Source organism: Herpailurus yagouaroundi, unplaced genomic scaffold (genome assembly GCF_014898765.1).
Source record: "Herpailurus yagouaroundi ecotype Mexico unplaced genomic scaffold, PumYag 159, whole genome shotgun sequence".
Taxonomy (NCBI): Eukaryota; Metazoa; Chordata; class Mammalia; order Carnivora; family Felidae; genus Herpailurus; species Herpailurus yagouaroundi.
This window is the reverse complement of record NW_024412400.1, coordinates 72,057,005-72,073,922: the sequence shown is the minus strand read 5'-3', so window position 1 is coordinate 72,073,922 and position 16,918 is coordinate 72,057,005. Positions and strand designations below refer to the sequence as shown.

General features: G+C 37.2%; 1 protein-coding gene across 2 annotated transcripts; it reads right to left on the bottom strand.

Moving 5' to 3' along the window:
- Positions 1-1,684: 1,684 nt before the first annotated feature.
- Positions 1,685-16,885, bottom strand: NDUFB5 (NADH:ubiquinone oxidoreductase subunit B5). Of its 2 annotated transcripts, XM_040480826.1 has the most exons (6): positions 16,661-16,868; positions 10,233-10,321; positions 9,104-9,170; positions 7,229-7,290; positions 5,908-6,014; positions 1,856-2,111 (listed from the first exon to the last, which is right to left on the bottom strand). In XM_040480826.1, the coding sequence occupies exons 1-6, from the start codon at positions 16,782-16,784 to the stop codon at positions 1,991-1,993; spliced, it is 570 nt and encodes a 189-aa protein (XP_040336760.1). In that variant the 5' UTR covers positions 16,785-16,868; the 3' UTR covers positions 1,856-1,990. The 2 variants fall into 2 exon arrangements, with proteins under 2 accessions (XP_040336761.1, XP_040336760.1); XM_040480827.1 differs by lacking the exon at positions 5,908-6,014 and having other exon boundaries at positions 1,685-2,111; positions 16,661-16,885.
- Between the last annotated feature and the right edge of the window lie 33 nt (positions 16,886-16,918).

The window sequence follows — 16,918 nt, the reverse complement described above, 5'->3', positions numbered from 1 at the left end:
TCTCATCTGTAAAACATAAAGTGATAGTACCTCATAAGGTGATTTTGAAATTAATGTGAAAATGCAGTCATTTAGCATAGTGCTCAACCAACAGTAAATGCTTAACACATGACAACCATTATTTTAGCCTTTACTCACATTTTATAATCTTGGCAAGTAATCATTTTACCTTGTGGAACATCTCATGTTTACAAAAAAAGGACTCTAAGAATCTTAAAGAGATTGCATCTAAGCAAAAGATGTGCACATCTCTGTGCATTTAAAAAGAACAACATAGGGGCACCTGAGTGGCTCAGCCAGTTAAGCATCTGACTTCGGCTCAGGTCATGATCTCACAGCTCCTGGGTTTGAGCCCCGTGTCAGGCTCTGTGCTGACAGCTCAGAGCCTGGAGCCTGCTTCAGATTCTGTATCTCCATCTGTCTCTGCCCCTCCCTTGCTCATACTCTGTTTCTCTCTCTCTCAAAAATAAACAAACATAATAAAAATAAAAAGCACAATATTATACTACATCTGAAACTAATGTAACATTGTGTGTCAACTGTACTTCAATAAAAATCACTTTAATGACAAAAAAACAGTTTATGGCCAAAAAACATGAAAATATTAAACAGATTTATTCACTGAAAAACTGTTTATTAAGGTGTCATTAAATGTGTAGATAGCTTTGGGTAGTATTGACATTTTGACAATATTTATTCTTCCAATCCATGAGCACGGAATGTTTTTCCATTTCTTTAAATCTTCTTCAATTTCCTTCATAAGCTTTCTATAGTTTTCAGCATACCAAATGAACAAATCAGGAGACTATAGATGCTAGAGAGGATGTGGAGAAATGGGAACCCTCTTGCACTGTTGGTGGGAATGCAAATTGGTGCAGCCACTCTGGAAAACAGTGTGGAGGTTCCTCAAAAAATTAAAAATAGACCTACCCTATGACCCAGCAATAGCACTGCTAGGAATTTACCCAAGGGATACAGGAGTACTGATGCATAGGGGCACTTGTACCCCAATGTTTATAGCAGCACTCTCAACAATAGCCAAATTATGGAAAGAGCCTAAATGTCCATCAACTGATGAATGGATAAAGAAATTGTGGTTTATATACACAATGGAGTACTACGTGGCAATGAGAAAGAATGAAATATGGCCCTTTGTAGCAACATGGATGGAACTGGAGAGTGTTATGCTAAGAGAAATAAGCCATACAGAGAAAGACAGATACCATATGGTTTCACTCTCAGAAACCCATGGGGGAGGGGAAGGAAAAAAAAAAAAAAAAAAAGAGGTTAGAGTGGGAGAGAGCCAAAGCATAAGAGACTCTTAAAAACTGAGAACAAACTGAGGGTTGATGGGGGGTGGGAGGGAGGGGAGGGTGGGTGATGGGTATTGAGGAGGGCCCCTTTTGGGATGAGCACTGGGTGTTGTATGGAAACCAATTTGACAATAAACTTCATATACTGAAAAAAAAAAAAAGGTGTCATTATGTTATATTGTTAGTTCAATATACGTACTTTAAAATTCTGAATTGCCTCTGAATAATCTAGATATCTACAATACAGATATGTATGCAAACTACTAGATTTCCCGATATTTAACATAATTAGACTTCTGTAATTTCTAATTATCAATTAAAACATTAGACTTTTAAAGTTACACCATTAGTAGTTCGTAAATTTCTATTTGTCCAAGTTTTTTTTTTATTATATGATAAACCTTAGAGGAAGCAAAACCCACAAATCAAGTCTTAATCTGCCTTTCACAGTGTATACCAAATCATCATAATGTACACTTCAAATGTCTTGCAATTTTGTCAATTATGCCTCAATAAAACTGAAAAAAATTAAAATCCCACACAAAATTTTAATCTCAACCAATGCTGAGAAAAAAAGCAATGGAGATCTTTTATTCATCACGTGAACAAAAAATACAGAATGTATTAATTAATTTTCCCCTAAAGAGAATATATTTTGTATTTAGAGAAACAAAGGATTAGTTGTCAGGAGTTGCTTTTGGAGAATGATCAATCAGCGCCTTGTCAATGGTTGGATACTGATACCAGGGACCATCGCCTCTTGCACGCATTAACTTTCGGACTTCTAGCTCCTTTAATCTGTAACAAACAGAACAGCAATACTGTGATTCCATCATTTCCAACTGCAAAATTAATGAATTATCTCCATAAAGAGAGTCTTTTGATTTTGTGTAAAGTATTATCTAAAGTACTTTATGTAAGGGACACCAGGATGACTCAGTCGTTTGGGCATCTGACTCTTGATTTCAGCTCAGGTCATGATCCCAGGGTCAGGGGAGCAAGTCTCGTATCAGGCTCTGAACTGACTATTCTTCAAATTCTTCTTCAAATTCTCTCTCCCTCTGCTCCTCCCATGCTCACACATACGCTCTTTCTCTCTAAATAAATAAATAAATTTATGTATGTATGTATGTAAAGTATTAATATACCTCCACAGATCCATGTGTATACATTTATCTGATATGCACCTATAAGAAAAATTTGGAGCTTATTTTTGACTTTCATTATCTTGCTTATGTAGTTAGCCCACAGATACTGTTTTTAATCACTAAAACATCACTTGAATTGGTAATCTATTCTTTCCTCTTGTCCCAGCTCTTTATCTGGATGGATCACTTTCACTTGAATAGTGGTAATGCATCTCCTATCTTCTTGCCTTCTAGAAAACCCTCTTGAGACCACATATTTTTGAAATAGGCCCTTTCCACGAAACCTTTCCTTTCCATTTTTATAGACTACATATTAAGTTTTTCATCTGACTGGAAATTTATCACAGTTAAATAATGCACTTTATTAACCTTAACCAGCCCGCTAACCCTACCTATGAGAGACTACCTACCTTTGTATTGTGTATGTAAGAGAGTGTATTCTTTTTTTTTAAGGATTATATATTATATTATCCTTTTTTTCTACTCTTTAGAATGTAATTATCCAAAATGCAAATATTAAAATATTCATAAGGAGGACTGGTTTTACCCTTACAATAGACTACTAGGCACCTGTTAAAAAGAATGAAGAAGGGGCGCCTGGGTGGCGCAGTCGGTTAAGCGTCTGACTTCAGCCAGGTCACGATCTCGCGGTCCGTGAGTTTGAGCCCCGCGTTGGGCTCTGGGCTGATGGCTCAGAGCCTGGAGCCTGTTTCCAATTCTGTGTCTCCCTCTCTCTCTGCCCCTCCCCTGTTCATGCTCTGTCTCTCTCTGTCCCAAAAAATAAATAAATGTTGAAAAAAAAATTAAAAAAAAAAAAAAGAATGAAGAAAATCTGTATATAGTAAATAGAGATGATACATATAGGGTTAGCTTAAAAATGCAAAGTATAAAATGAATATGTGTAGCATCTTCCCATTTCACTAAAAACCAGAAACTAATATGTATTCATACACATGCAGAGAGTATTAAAAAATGTGGAGGGCAAAAAATAATAGTTATCTTTAGGCAGAAACAATTATGGGAGACAGTCCCTTTCTATTTTGTATCTTTCTTTTATGCTTCAGTTTTCCAAATACCTATACATATACTTAAAAAAATTTTTTTTAATGTTTACTTATTTTTGAGAGAGACAGCATGAGCAGAGGAGGGGAAGAGAGAATCCCAAGCAGGCCCGATGCTATCAGTGCAGAGCCCAACGTGGGGCTCAAACCCGTGAACCGTGACATCATGACCTGAGCCAAAATCAAGAATCTGACGCTTAACCAACTGAGCCACCCAGGCGCTCACCTAAACATATACTTTTTTAAAAACATAGGTACTCCTGTTCCATCCTCACAACAGCATCTTTCCTTTGGGGGTAGAAGTCATGCTTTTGTTTTGGTTTTTACTTTGTTTGGAAATTATTTAAAATCTCTATATGTCTAAGGAATTCTAGGATCTAACTTTTAATTGGAACTCAAAGGTGTATGTCTGAGGTTCAAAAAAGTCCAATGTTACTAAGTATGAGCCATATTGCTGGTTCCATGCTCTTAAATACATAACAATTCCATATGGTAACTATATACATGTATGATTACATATCTAGTTCTTTTAATCATTTAAATATATATATATATTTTTTACTATCATAGCAATTTTTATAAACTATTAAGTTTAAAAGAGAATAACAGAAAGCAGATCAGTGGTAGACTGGGACCAAGAGTAGGGGATGGGGAATGACTGAAGGCACAAGAAAGAGGCTCAGTAGGTGATTGAGATGGTTACACAGCTATTTTCCTTGGTCAAAACCCACTGAACTTAATGGATGCATATGACTGTATGTAAACCTCACTACAAACACTAAAATAAATCTCAGACAGGATCACATTTAAAAGTAGCAAAAGGAACCATGAGTGAACATTAAAAAAAATAATAATTTGGACTTAAATATTTCCCTATTTAATTACTATCAAAAACCTGTGCATGACACAAAATCCCAAAAGCTAAGGAAAAGGACTGACAAACTTGACAATAATTAAATGAGTAAATATATATAAGTAATTAAAACACTGATACATAGTAAGTGTTCAGAAACACATTACCACTACTACACTTCTGTTAACCTGAAACATAAAAACACTTAGGCTGCAAAAAATTTTACATTATCAAAACACAAATGACAAGTCAGGAAAACATACTTGCAACACAAACAAAAAGATATTTTAGTTAAATGTATACATTAGTAGAAAAAAAGGCCATTTACAGGAAAGCAAATACAGCTAGTAGATTTTTTTGTGAAAAAATACTCAACCTTACAAAAAAATACAAAATTGAAATAATGAAATAACATGTTTCAACTATCTTATCAGCAAAATGTTTAGGCTTGATAAATTCCATTTACAGGGAATGGTATGGAAAGCAGAAATTATCATGTATTGGTGACAGAAAAAACAACTGATAAACAATGTTTTGGGAAAGTGTTTGGCAACATCTATCTAAAATCTAAACATATAACATTTGGTTTATCAGTGCCACTGCTAGGAAATTTATATTCCAGATATACTAAATAAATATGCAGAAGTCTATGTAGAAGGATATTGACTACAGCACTATGTATATTATCAAAAAACTTATAAAGAACCAAAGTACCAACAAGGGACTGGTTAAAAAAATTAAGGTACACCCATCCAGTAAAATATATAATGCAGCCATTAAAATGAACAGGGTACGTACTATTATAGAAAGATCACCAAGATCTATTTAAGTGAAATGAAGGCAAGGTACAGAGCGGTGTCTATAAGAGGATTCTATTTGTGTTAATATATTTTCAAATGATATACAAAATATATTTTTAAGGCATAAATTTTCTCCTAGGGACATATATAAGAAATAATTAAATAGTCACTTTTAAGGATGAGACTAGGTAGAGGAGGAAAGGAAATTGAGGGAGGTGGGGCATAGATGGAGGAGAGGGCTTCCCTGCATTTAAAAGAGTAAGAATTAAAAAAAAAATTTTTTTTAGTGTCTTTTTTGGAGAGAGAGAGTGAGAGAGAGTGAGCCCGGGGCAGGGGGCGGGGGTGCGGCTGGGTGCAGAGAGAGAGGGAGACACAGAATCCGAAGCAGGCTCCAGGCTCTGAGCTGTCAGCACAGAGCCCAGTGTGGGGCTCAAACCCATGAACTGTGAGATCATGAGACCTGAGCCAAAGTCGGACACTCAACTGACTGAGCCACCCAGGCGCCCCAAAAGAGTGAGATATTTTAAAAAGAATTCCTTTTACTCTGACAGATATTATCAACCAATAGTCTCAGTTTCCAACTCATAAACTCCACTCTAAACAGGCCAGATCCATCCCCATCTTCATTGTTTTACATGGAGCATCCTAAAGTGTTGAAACAGCTTAATTTTTTTCTTATGGCTTACAATACTAAGGAAGGAATTTCTTTCCTGCCCCCCTCCCCTTTTTTACCGTAAATCAGCCTTTTCAGCTTCAATTCGAAGGATAGCCATTGTTTTTTCATAATTCTTTTCGGGACTATCAAAGAAAGTTCGGGCAATCCATCTTGAGATAGGATGCTACAAGAGAAAATTTGTTTATTATTTTCTGAACACTACTTTGCTTTTTCAGTTTACTATTCCTCAAAATGGCCATCTCTTGGGCATTGAGAAGGACACCTGTTGAGATGAACACTGGGTGTTGTATGGAAACCAATCTGATAATAAATTATATTTAATATTAAAAAAATGCCCATCTCAGGTAAATCAATAATACTAACTAAATGCTAACTACTTTATATATTTTTTAAATTACTTTAATCCATTAGGTGGATATTATTTTTGTCCCCATTTTATAGATGAGCAAATTTTGCAAAGTTATACAGTTACTAAGTGCCAGGATCTGGATGCAAACTGGGTCTGTCTGACTCCAAAATCTGTGCGTTTGCCATTATACTACACTGAGGATCTTAAGTGGCTAATTTAAGAGCTAAACCCAGGGTTTGGTGATGAAAAACTGAAGCTCCTTCTCTCAGCACAGATAAACTATTTGTATGGCTTGCCTTAAGATATAATAATGCTATATTAATGATATATTTTTCTGAAATATAGTTCAGTCAGATAATAAAACATGACAGAATATACTCTACTCAAGGCCATCTCACCACAACACTTATAAAGACACGTAACAGAATTAACTTTAGAGATTCCCAAGCAGGCCCCGCACCATCAGTGCAGAACCTGATGCTGCTTTCGTAGCAGCCCGACGCTGCTGTTTTAGTAGCAGGGACAGTGTGCTAAAATGACAGTGCAGGCTCTCAGATCAAGCCTGCGTAGGTTCAAATACTGGCCCTACCTTTTGGACAGGTCACTTCTCCTCTTTTATGCCTCAGTCTCCTCACCTCTGAATTGGGGGTAATAATAGCACATTTCACATGGAACATGGTAATATTTACAAAACACTACCACAGCCCCTGCTACACAGTAGGTGCTTGATAAAGAATAGCTAAGCATTAGTATTGGTAAAATCTTTCCTATGGCATTGAACTTAGGATATGTTCTGATGGTTAATATGCTAGGATGAGAATGCACTGCAGAGTCATTCTTTAAAAAACCATACAGCATAAAGCAATAAAACAAATGACCAAAAGAAGTTGCTTGTAAAAAGTGAGCACAAAATGTGTCATCTCCCTCACACCAAAAATTGAATATATCATAATTGCTAAATTGAGACATTAATCGGTACACTGACAAGGCACCTAATGGAAAGTTAACTTTCAATGGCCTATACCAACCTTGAAGTATTCCCAGTGTTCTGGGATATAGCCTTCTGGAATTTCTGCTAACTCAGCCTCACCTAATAAGAGAAAATAGTGATGTACAATTAGTATCAGCAGTTTGTAATATTAATTTCCCACTATTTAAGAAACCAACCTCTTGTGGTTTTAAAGAAAGCTCTGTACTAATGAAGATATCAAATACAGTTGACCCTTGAACAACATGGTTTTGAATGGCATGGGGTCACTTACACGTGGATTCTTTTACAGTACAGTACTGTATTTTCTTTTTTTTTTTTTTTAAATCTTTTTTAACGTTTATTTATTTTTGAGACAGAGAGAGACAGAGCATGAACGGGGGAGGAGCATAGAGAGAGGGAGACACAGAATCGGAAACAGGCTCCAGGCTCTGAGCCATCAGCCCAGAGCCCGATGCGGGGCTCGAACTCCCGGACCAGGAGATCGTGACCTGGCTGAAGTCGGACGCTTAACCGACTGAGCCACCCAGGCGCCCCTCTCTCTTTTTTTTTTAAAGTTTATTTATTTGAGAGGAGAGTGTGGGAGCAGGGGAGGAGCAGAGAGAGAGGGAGACAGAGAATCCCAAGCAGGCTCTGCAACTCAGCACAGAGCCCGATATGAAGCTTGAACTCGAACCATGAGATGATAACTAGAGCTGAAATCAAGAGTTGGACGCTTAACCAACTGAGCCACCCAAGCGCCCTTCTTTATCATTTTTTTAATAACACTGTCTTTTCTCTAGCTAACTTTATCACAAGAATTCTTTATCACTTTATACAAAGAATACTTTGTATAATACAAAAAATACACAAAGTATGTGTTAACCAACTGTTTATGTTATCAGTAAGGTTTCTGGTCAATCAGTAGTTAAGTTTTGGGGGAGTCAAAAACTTGTATGTGGATCTCTGACTGAGCAAGGGGTTGATACCAACACGTCGTTCAAGGGTCACCTGTATTTTAGATTAACTTTAATGTGGTTTAAAATCATTTCATTCATGGGGCGCCTGGGTGGCTCAGTCGGTTAAGCGTCCGACTTCAGCTCAGGTCACGGTCTCGCGGTCTGTGAGTTCGAGCCCCGCGTCGGGCTCTGGGCTGATGGCTCACAGCCTGGAGCCTGTTTCCGATTCTGTGTCTCCCTCTCTCTCTGCTCCTCCCCCGTTCATGCTCTGTCTCTCTCTGTCTCAAAAATAAATAAACGTTAGAAAAAAAAAATAAAAAAAAATTAAAAAAATAAAATAATTTCATTCATTAGGTATTTTTTAGATGTCTTCTACTTGTAAGGCATTGTCTATTGTCTAAGGCATGATAGGAGAGTTTCACATTGTTTTTATACAACGTAACAAAATATAATAAAAGACACATTATTCCCTCTGGTTTTCCCTACCACTACTAGACAAAATATTTTAGGAGTCAAGATGTTAGAAGTAGTTTGGGCAGAGTTTCCCATGAAAATCTAATTTGCACTGTCATTCACAGTTTCATTCTTTTTTAGATTATAATTTTACATGTTCCAAGATGCATAAAAAAATTCTTCCATCCTTTAGCCTCTCTTCCACCTCTATCTCTATTTTTATTTTTTTTTATTCAGACTTGTCAAAGCTGGTTTGGAGAAATAACAAGAAGGAGGAAAACAAGGCTTTCTGAAGCCATTTGTGGCCTCTGTACAGAGTTGGTGACCTTCAAGGTTCTTGAAGGGAAAAAAAATCTTTAAAAAAACAACATTGTACCCTGTTGCAGATTGAGATCTGGTTACTGTAAAATAAAATCTCATGTTTATTATTTAAATAATATTTTCTTATAACATTCATAATTTCCTTCTGTTATTAATGTACATGGGTTTTAAAAATTTACCAGTTTGGTTGGAGAGGTACTTACCAATGAATATATTCACCAGAGTTATGCCAATTGCTACTGGAATCCCAGTCAACAAAATGTAGAATTTCTGTTGAGATTAAAAAATAGTTTTCACGTAACATAACCATTACCTAACTTTCTTTCCCCACTCTTAAATAACTGTCTTCAATTTTGGATTTCCTTCCATTGCCTGTCAAATAAATTTGCCATATTGGAGATGTGGTACCAAAGTATTTATTTCCGAGGTTTTCTTTTGCTCTAACTTTTAGATGCCTATATTTGGAAGCAAAAATGAAAGAAAAAGTAAGGATTAATTGTAAAAGGGTAATACAATATATGTTTAAGTGATTTTCCCATTTTTGGTTAAGGCGATGTAATAAAAGTTGAGAAATTTTTGTATTAAGATGGGAAGTGCAAAAACATCTGGGTGTTGTTACCCACTGTAGAGTTTGAGTTGGTCATGACAAGAAAAGTGGGAGCTCAACCAGGAGAGTGAAGAGGGGCATTGAGCACAATGGGCGAGCAAGAGGTCTAGAGGGCAGCATCCAGACAATCTTCTATCTGCCAGGCCTCTACTTTTCCTTAAAGAGCCTTGAGATACAAATATATAGCTGGTACCCCACTTCATCCTCTGAAATCAATGTTCCTGAACAATATAGAAATAAAAAATTGTAGTCCAAAATAATGTAGTTACTTTAAGGAAGTCTTTCAATGAGTTCCTTGGTATTTTAAAGAATATTTTAATAATATAAATAATTATCCCCAAATGAATCCATTTTCAAAGTTTAATAACTTATAGACTTTAGTGTATGTGTGTGGGTGTGTGCATGCACGCATGCATGCACAGTGAACACAGATTACATTTCAAAACCCCACAATCTTGAGAATAAAGGAATGGCTCATTTTTTTACCTCTAATACATACGAATCCTTTTTTATGAAGAACGAAAAGCTCACTAATTTAAAAAGAAATTCAGTAACAAATCAGACATTACAGTACAAAATCTCAATTATCTTTTAAAAAAGAAATGTGAATTTACGAAACAACACCTTTTACGAAATGAAAGATGCTTATTTTCTAAATAGGCCAAAAAAAAAAAATATTCCTATTTGTATATAAAAAGTTTAGTTTCGCAAAATTTTTGACTCACCATTAAACTCAAAAAACGCCTGTCATAGAATCCAGAAGGTTTGATGATAAACAGTCTTTTCCCATGATCTCCACTGTGTCGCACAGGAGCTGGCAATATTAAATTACCCTGTTACATATACAAGGCTCATAAACGTATACTGTTCTATTCTGACATAAAATCAGGTTATAAGAAAATGTATGTTCATAAATGTTTAATATGAATTAAGACAAAAAATACATACTTATTTGAGTACTAAAGGCAGGGCAGATAGGGTATCTTTCAACAAACACTAATGTACTATTGTAAACTCTAGCTCTCTTCATTTTTATTCAGCTTTAAAGAGATATCTAAATAATTGTCTAAATTTGTTTCCAGAGCAGGCAGGGAGGTTGGATACTCTTGGTGGGCTAATTATCTTTGTTTATCTCTGCAATAAATATCTGCTAATGCTATAAAATAAATAAACTTAAATTGTGTCACTTCATATGATGAGGAAATATACATCAGGGATTTGCAGCAAAATAGATGGAAAGATATTTATTCCACATATCTCCAGCAGGAACTTGAACTTGTTAAAAGTAAATACTCTAACATATCTTGATAAAATCGGTCTGTAAGCCATTTCTTTCTTTCTTTTCTTCAATTTTATTTTAGAGAGAGAGAGAGAGAGAGCATGAGCAGAGGAAAAGAGAGAAAGAGAAAGAGGGAGAAAAAGAGAGAGAGAATCCTAAGCAGGCTCCATGCTCAGTGCAGAGCCCAATGCAGCTCGAACCCACAACCCTGAGATCATGACCTGAGCTGAAATCAAGAGTCGGACGCTGAACTGACTGAGTCACCCAGGCACCCTTGTAAGCCATTTCTGGTTGTGAATATTCTCCTTTTCAAATTCTCCCTTGGACAGTATGCAGTCAAGCCTCACTGGAGATAAACTGAGGCAAAATTTCACCCCTAAGCTTATTTCTACATGATTTCCCTTTCTTGGATGCCTGGAAGGATCACTGCAGGCACTCTAAGCCCTTGTGCTGAAAGCAGGAAAGGATCTCACTGTTACTGGGAAACTGAGATTATGGTTTCTGCTGTATGAAAGTGTATTCAAAAAAATTTCCCATGGGAGTCACTGCAGAATACAAAACTAATTCCCCATTAAAGTCATTTTAGTTATAATAGAGGTCATAAAGATTTGTATCCTTTGTTCAACCTTAAATGTCTGGAATGCCTTTCCCTCTCCTGATATTATTAGGCCCAGATGACATTTTAACCTCCAAAAACCAACATTATTCCCAATCACATGAGATGTCTCCTACTTCTGAACTGTTGTATATTCTAGTGATATGCATACTTGCTTTCACCGCTTCCACTGAAATATAAATGTCTTGAAGGTAGGAACTATATTCTTAATTTTGGTATCACCTATAGTAACTTGCAATGAATTTAGAAAGTTAATTCACAAGAGAATTCGAAGCTGGCATGCATTTACTGTGTACAATTCACACTACTAAAGTTTCTAAAATAGCAAGAGAATGTGGCAAAGTGATTATATATTTCAGAAAATCATTTGAAAGGTACATTGGAATTCTTTGTGGACTAGATGCAAAAAAAAGAGCTGGTTAATAGTACAAACCACTCATTAATTCTATTCTACTATGTGTAGGCCCTGTGCTAGACTATTCTTTCCAACAAAGGAAAGAAACAGGATGCAATGTCAGAAAAAACCAGGCCCAGAAGTAAGGTTCCTGTATAGACAGGATGGTGGAGATGGGGGGTATGAGGAAGGGGCATTAAAAGGTGAGAGAAGTAGCAAATTAGATGAATTTATAATGGGTAACTGATCGATTATACCCAAAAGGTGCTGATTACTTAATCCAACAACCTGCCAAAAGGCTCCATCCAAAGCTCTGAGAAGTTGAGATTTCTACAAATGGCCTGGATGAGGTGAAAATGGCATTCCTGATGACACAAAGCTACTGCTACAAGGATGGCTACTACACTGATGATGAAATAGGATCCCCAAAAGTCCTCACACACATTTATAAAAGGATAAATCTAAAAGGATTAAACATAAGAAGTGGAAAGTCCTGACTGGACCTCCCAAAAGTTGCTCACAGACTTAAGCAGAGTCATTGGTGTGATATGGTAACCAAGAAAGTCAAAGACAATTCAATCCTAATCTTATGTACGAGAAGTGTAGGGTCAAAACAGGAGGAACACCCACCTCCATCTCCTAATTACACCTGCAGAAGTGTGTCCATCCCAGAGTATACTGTTTTAGAGGAACAATCTGGAGCATACCCCAACTTAAGCAACCAGTATGGCAAACAACCTGGAAACTGATATACTGAAGCTTAAAGAAATGCAACTGATTGTTTGGCCTACAAAAAAGAAGTCCGGGTAGAAAGCAGAGAAGTGTCTTTAAATAGGTGAAGGGCTATCCCATAACAAGGGGTCACACTATTCTGTGCTGACCTGAAAGGAGGAACCAGGAGTAATTTTCAGCTTAATACAAGGAAGAAGTTTCTAACCATTTTAGTGGTTCAAAATAAAATTGGACTGCCTCTCCAGTCCCCTTTTTGGAGTTATTCAAGTGTCAACCGTGGGACGTAAAAAGGATATTCTACAGGTTGGCCTAGAGGATATCTAAGGTCCTTTTCCTCAAAGAATCAGAACACATGGCCTGTCTTACAACAAAAAGGCATACCTTTCCAACTTATCAGTCTCAATGATTTCCTTCTAACTCCAAGAACTCTTTCTAGACTTCAAGTTTTTGCACTCTTTGCCGAAAAGCTTTTCCCCAGGCTCTTTGAACAGTTACCGCCGCACCTCCATCCTTCAGGACCAAGTTCAAATGTAACCTCCTCGAAGAGGTCTTCTCTGACTACCCTCTCCAAAGCTGGCCTCCTACTTATCTTCCGTGATATCATTTGGTTAGTTCTTTTAGAGCAATACACACTAAGCCTGATTATTTTGTTGAAGTCCATGAGGTCAAGGACTGCATTATTCAGTACTGTATCCCCAGTACCTTTTAGTGTCTGCCACATAGTGGATGCTCCATAAATACGCTGGAATTTACATTTCTTAAGTAAATTAAATGTCAGTTGGGATCCTTCCTCACTCTCTGAAAGTAAATCTACTCAGAAGAGACAGTGTACTCCCAACTTTCCCTTTCAACTGGGCAGGCAGGCAAACACACACACACTACCCAGAGAGAAAGACATGGATTAAACTACCTGGTTTTAGGGACAACTGATTATGCATAACACCATTAACAGATAAAAAAAATGTAACATAAAAAAACTATGGAAGAATGCTTGGTCTGGCTGTATTCTAGCAATATTAATGCAGTTAGTAAAGTGAACTGCTTGCTTGCTTTCAATATAATTACCTTTACTGTTAAACAAGTTATTCATGTCATTAAATGTGCTAAATAACTATTATTATTTTATTACTGTTATTATTATTATTAACTGTTCTAAAGTATATTTCATAGCACTAAACTCTTCTCAAACATTCTGAGCCTTCATGATTTGTTGTTGATATAGTCAGGCCACCTGCTTACAATCTAAAAATATTAGGGTGAATACTGCTTACATGGTTTTTGACAACTGTGATATTTGTGAAGATCAAATAAGATAACGTAGGTTTTGTGTCTCTAAGACAACAATCAAAAACTAGCCATTTTCTTTCCTTCATTCTCAGACTATTCCCAGTTAATGACTCCACCAGCCCAATTACCCAGGCTAAAAAACTCATTCATCTTCCTTGCACCTACCCCTCATTCATCAATTGTCAAGGCCTCTTGATTCTAAGATTCAACTTTTCTTTCCTGCCTTCTTTACCTCACTGGCTTAAGTAACCAACACCCCCTTATAAGCCATCCAAATTCAGAAGCATCTTCCCAAAACACACTACTGATTTGGTCTCCTGCTAAAACACTCTGCAGCCTACAAAACAGTTAAGATACTTTGGTTTTGTATTCAGTCCTCCACTCCCCCAACTTGGTCCCAAGTTCCCTCTTAAGCCTTTTCTTTCAACATCTACCTATCTCAAGACCCCCCAATATTCAGATATATCAGAAAATACATCCTCTATTCTTCTGCCAATTGCAGCTGTTAAAACTATCCAGAATCCACTTAAAATGCCCCATCTTCTACATCTGAATTAACTCCATATCACTTTGTTTATGTAATCATTTAAATATTTCTTCTCAGTTTTTTTAAACCATAATGTGCACACATCAGTCTTCATATTAAAGCTACTGCAGCTGAGGAAAGAACTTAAACTCATTTCTATAATTCCTTGATATTAGACACTTAATAAACAATTTAAATAGAACACTTGTATCTGCTTATTTCCTGAGGAAAGTTTTCAAGGACGGTGAATGAAGATAACATGTCAGTACTACATGTATAAGAAAGGGGTGGCCACAGGGCCTGTTAGTAAACCAATGCTTCTAAATCTAGGTGCTGTCGATTTTCCCACTCACTCTTCACAACTACCTTATGAGGCAGGTTAAAATTATCATCCTCTTTTTTTTTTTTTTCTAACAGTTCTTATGGTAAGAGACAAGCACCTTTCAAAATGACATTCTAGAAAGATGCTAACCTATGCAGAAATATATTTCAGGATTATAAATACTTGTCAATAGTAAAGACATCAGATTTATTTCCCTATCAACAGAATATAAGCACACTTGTAATAAACATCTTCTTTTTTAAAGATAAAGAAACACAGGTTCCAAGCAATTAAGTACTTTCCATTTAGCTTCCAAGATATGATGACCCAAGGTCACATAGCTACTAACTCTGGAGCCAGGATTTGAATGTAGGCAGTCTAGCTCCAGAGAAAACAAAACAAGGTTTTCTGCTCCTGGGTCTTACAGTCTCATAGGGGCAGACATAAGCAATAACATAACAGATTAAAACCTTTCATTCCACAGTGACAGATGAAACCACCTGCAAAATACCTTTGAAAGCAGGAATCAGGCTGAAACACAGACTCTAATATAGCTATCAGATCCTTCCCTGGTCTCAGTGGAAAGGGTATAGATTATTGGTATTGATCCTTCCAGAACTCCAAGAAAGGGGGAATAACATATAAAAGGGATCTGGGAGTGAGGTTTTCACCTGAGTTTATCTCCAGCAAGACATGAATAAATACTATCTCCGGGGAGTATTCGAAGAGGAGGATATTTGTAATCAGAAATGGCTTACAAAGGGATTTTATCAAGAAATGTTAGCACATGTAGTTTTTTTTTTTTTTTTTAAACAGGTTCAAATTCCTGCTGGAAATCCTTGAATTCCACTAGTTGTTTCCATCATTTTTGTGACAAGTCTCTATGTGAAGTGACATAATTCAAATTAAATTGGGAGAAGAAAAAAGGGGTAGAGAAAGATATTTTGAGGTTGGAGATCTTTTTGGCTTTCAAGTACACTTCCTCTCCACCTTCTTGTATTGCACAGGGCAGACAGCTTATAGTATATTTTTGATCAAGAGGATTAAATGAATTAATATCTTTAAGATCTTAGGATGGTACATGGCACATAGGTGTTCAATAAATATTACATTTGGTGCTCTAGTGCATTATTTTTGTAATAACGGAGTCACAGTCCCTACATTAGTAAAATGGGGATAGTAACATTGTACTTAATTCGCAGAGTCTTTGAAAGAATTAGATTGAATACAATGCATCTGAGACTTTGCTATTATAATTATTCACTCTCCTAGAAGTCAATACAGTCTCCAAGAAGCTTCAAATAACCCTGGCATGACTGCATTATGACTTTCCTGGACCTAGGGATTTTTCCTTCATGGGCCCCTTCCACTGTAAGAAGATATTAAAAATTACTATTTTATGACTCCGTTGATATAAAACGAATACAATCCAGGCTGGATTCCTTACCACACATTCATTAACATTACAGGTTTTGTTTTTTTTTTTTTTTTTTTCTTCCTCCTGGTTTTAAAAGAAAGGGAAAACATTTGCAGGGACCCCTGAAAGTATGGTGTAGGCACTGTGCCTACTGAAGGAGTTAACACTGAGCCTCTCCACCTGCCTACTAACATCAGTGAGCTCCTGGGCAACATGACTTACAACCTTGTGGGACTAGAACCTAGGGTGGAATGTACAGAGAGAATCCGGTGCCTGAGACACCTAGGTCTCTGGTCTGTGCCTTTTTAACCTCAACTTCATCCGCAAATTAGCACCAACTGGGATGGCTGAGTGGTAAAGTGTTTGACAAATGCTAATTAATGATTTAAACACGATCGATCTGATTACCTCAGGAAAACCCTCGACCTCCTCACAAAGCCCACGCTCCATCTCTCCTCTCAAGCCCCAAGCCCGCAATTTCTCCCAGCTCCTTCCAGATCCCACCAAGGTCACTCCGGAGGAGCTCTTCATCTCTCATCCCACATCCCCTGAGCGCGCTTTTCCCAAAGCTAGCACCCACCGACAGTCTTCGGAAAGCCACGGGTGAGGAAGCCCCCGAATCCAAGTCGAGCGCCAAGCCGGCGGCCGGACAGAGCGGCCACTGCAGTGACCGAGGCCCGCTGCAATAGACTCATGGCCGCCATGGCTACTACGGGCAATTGAAAAGCTGGGGCGAGTAACAGGAGCCGAAAGAGCCAATTTACCAACGAGAGCGAAGGCGGAAAGTGGCCATCTTGAGTGAGGGCAAAGCCTATTTCTGTTTTCTCCATCCGGTCGG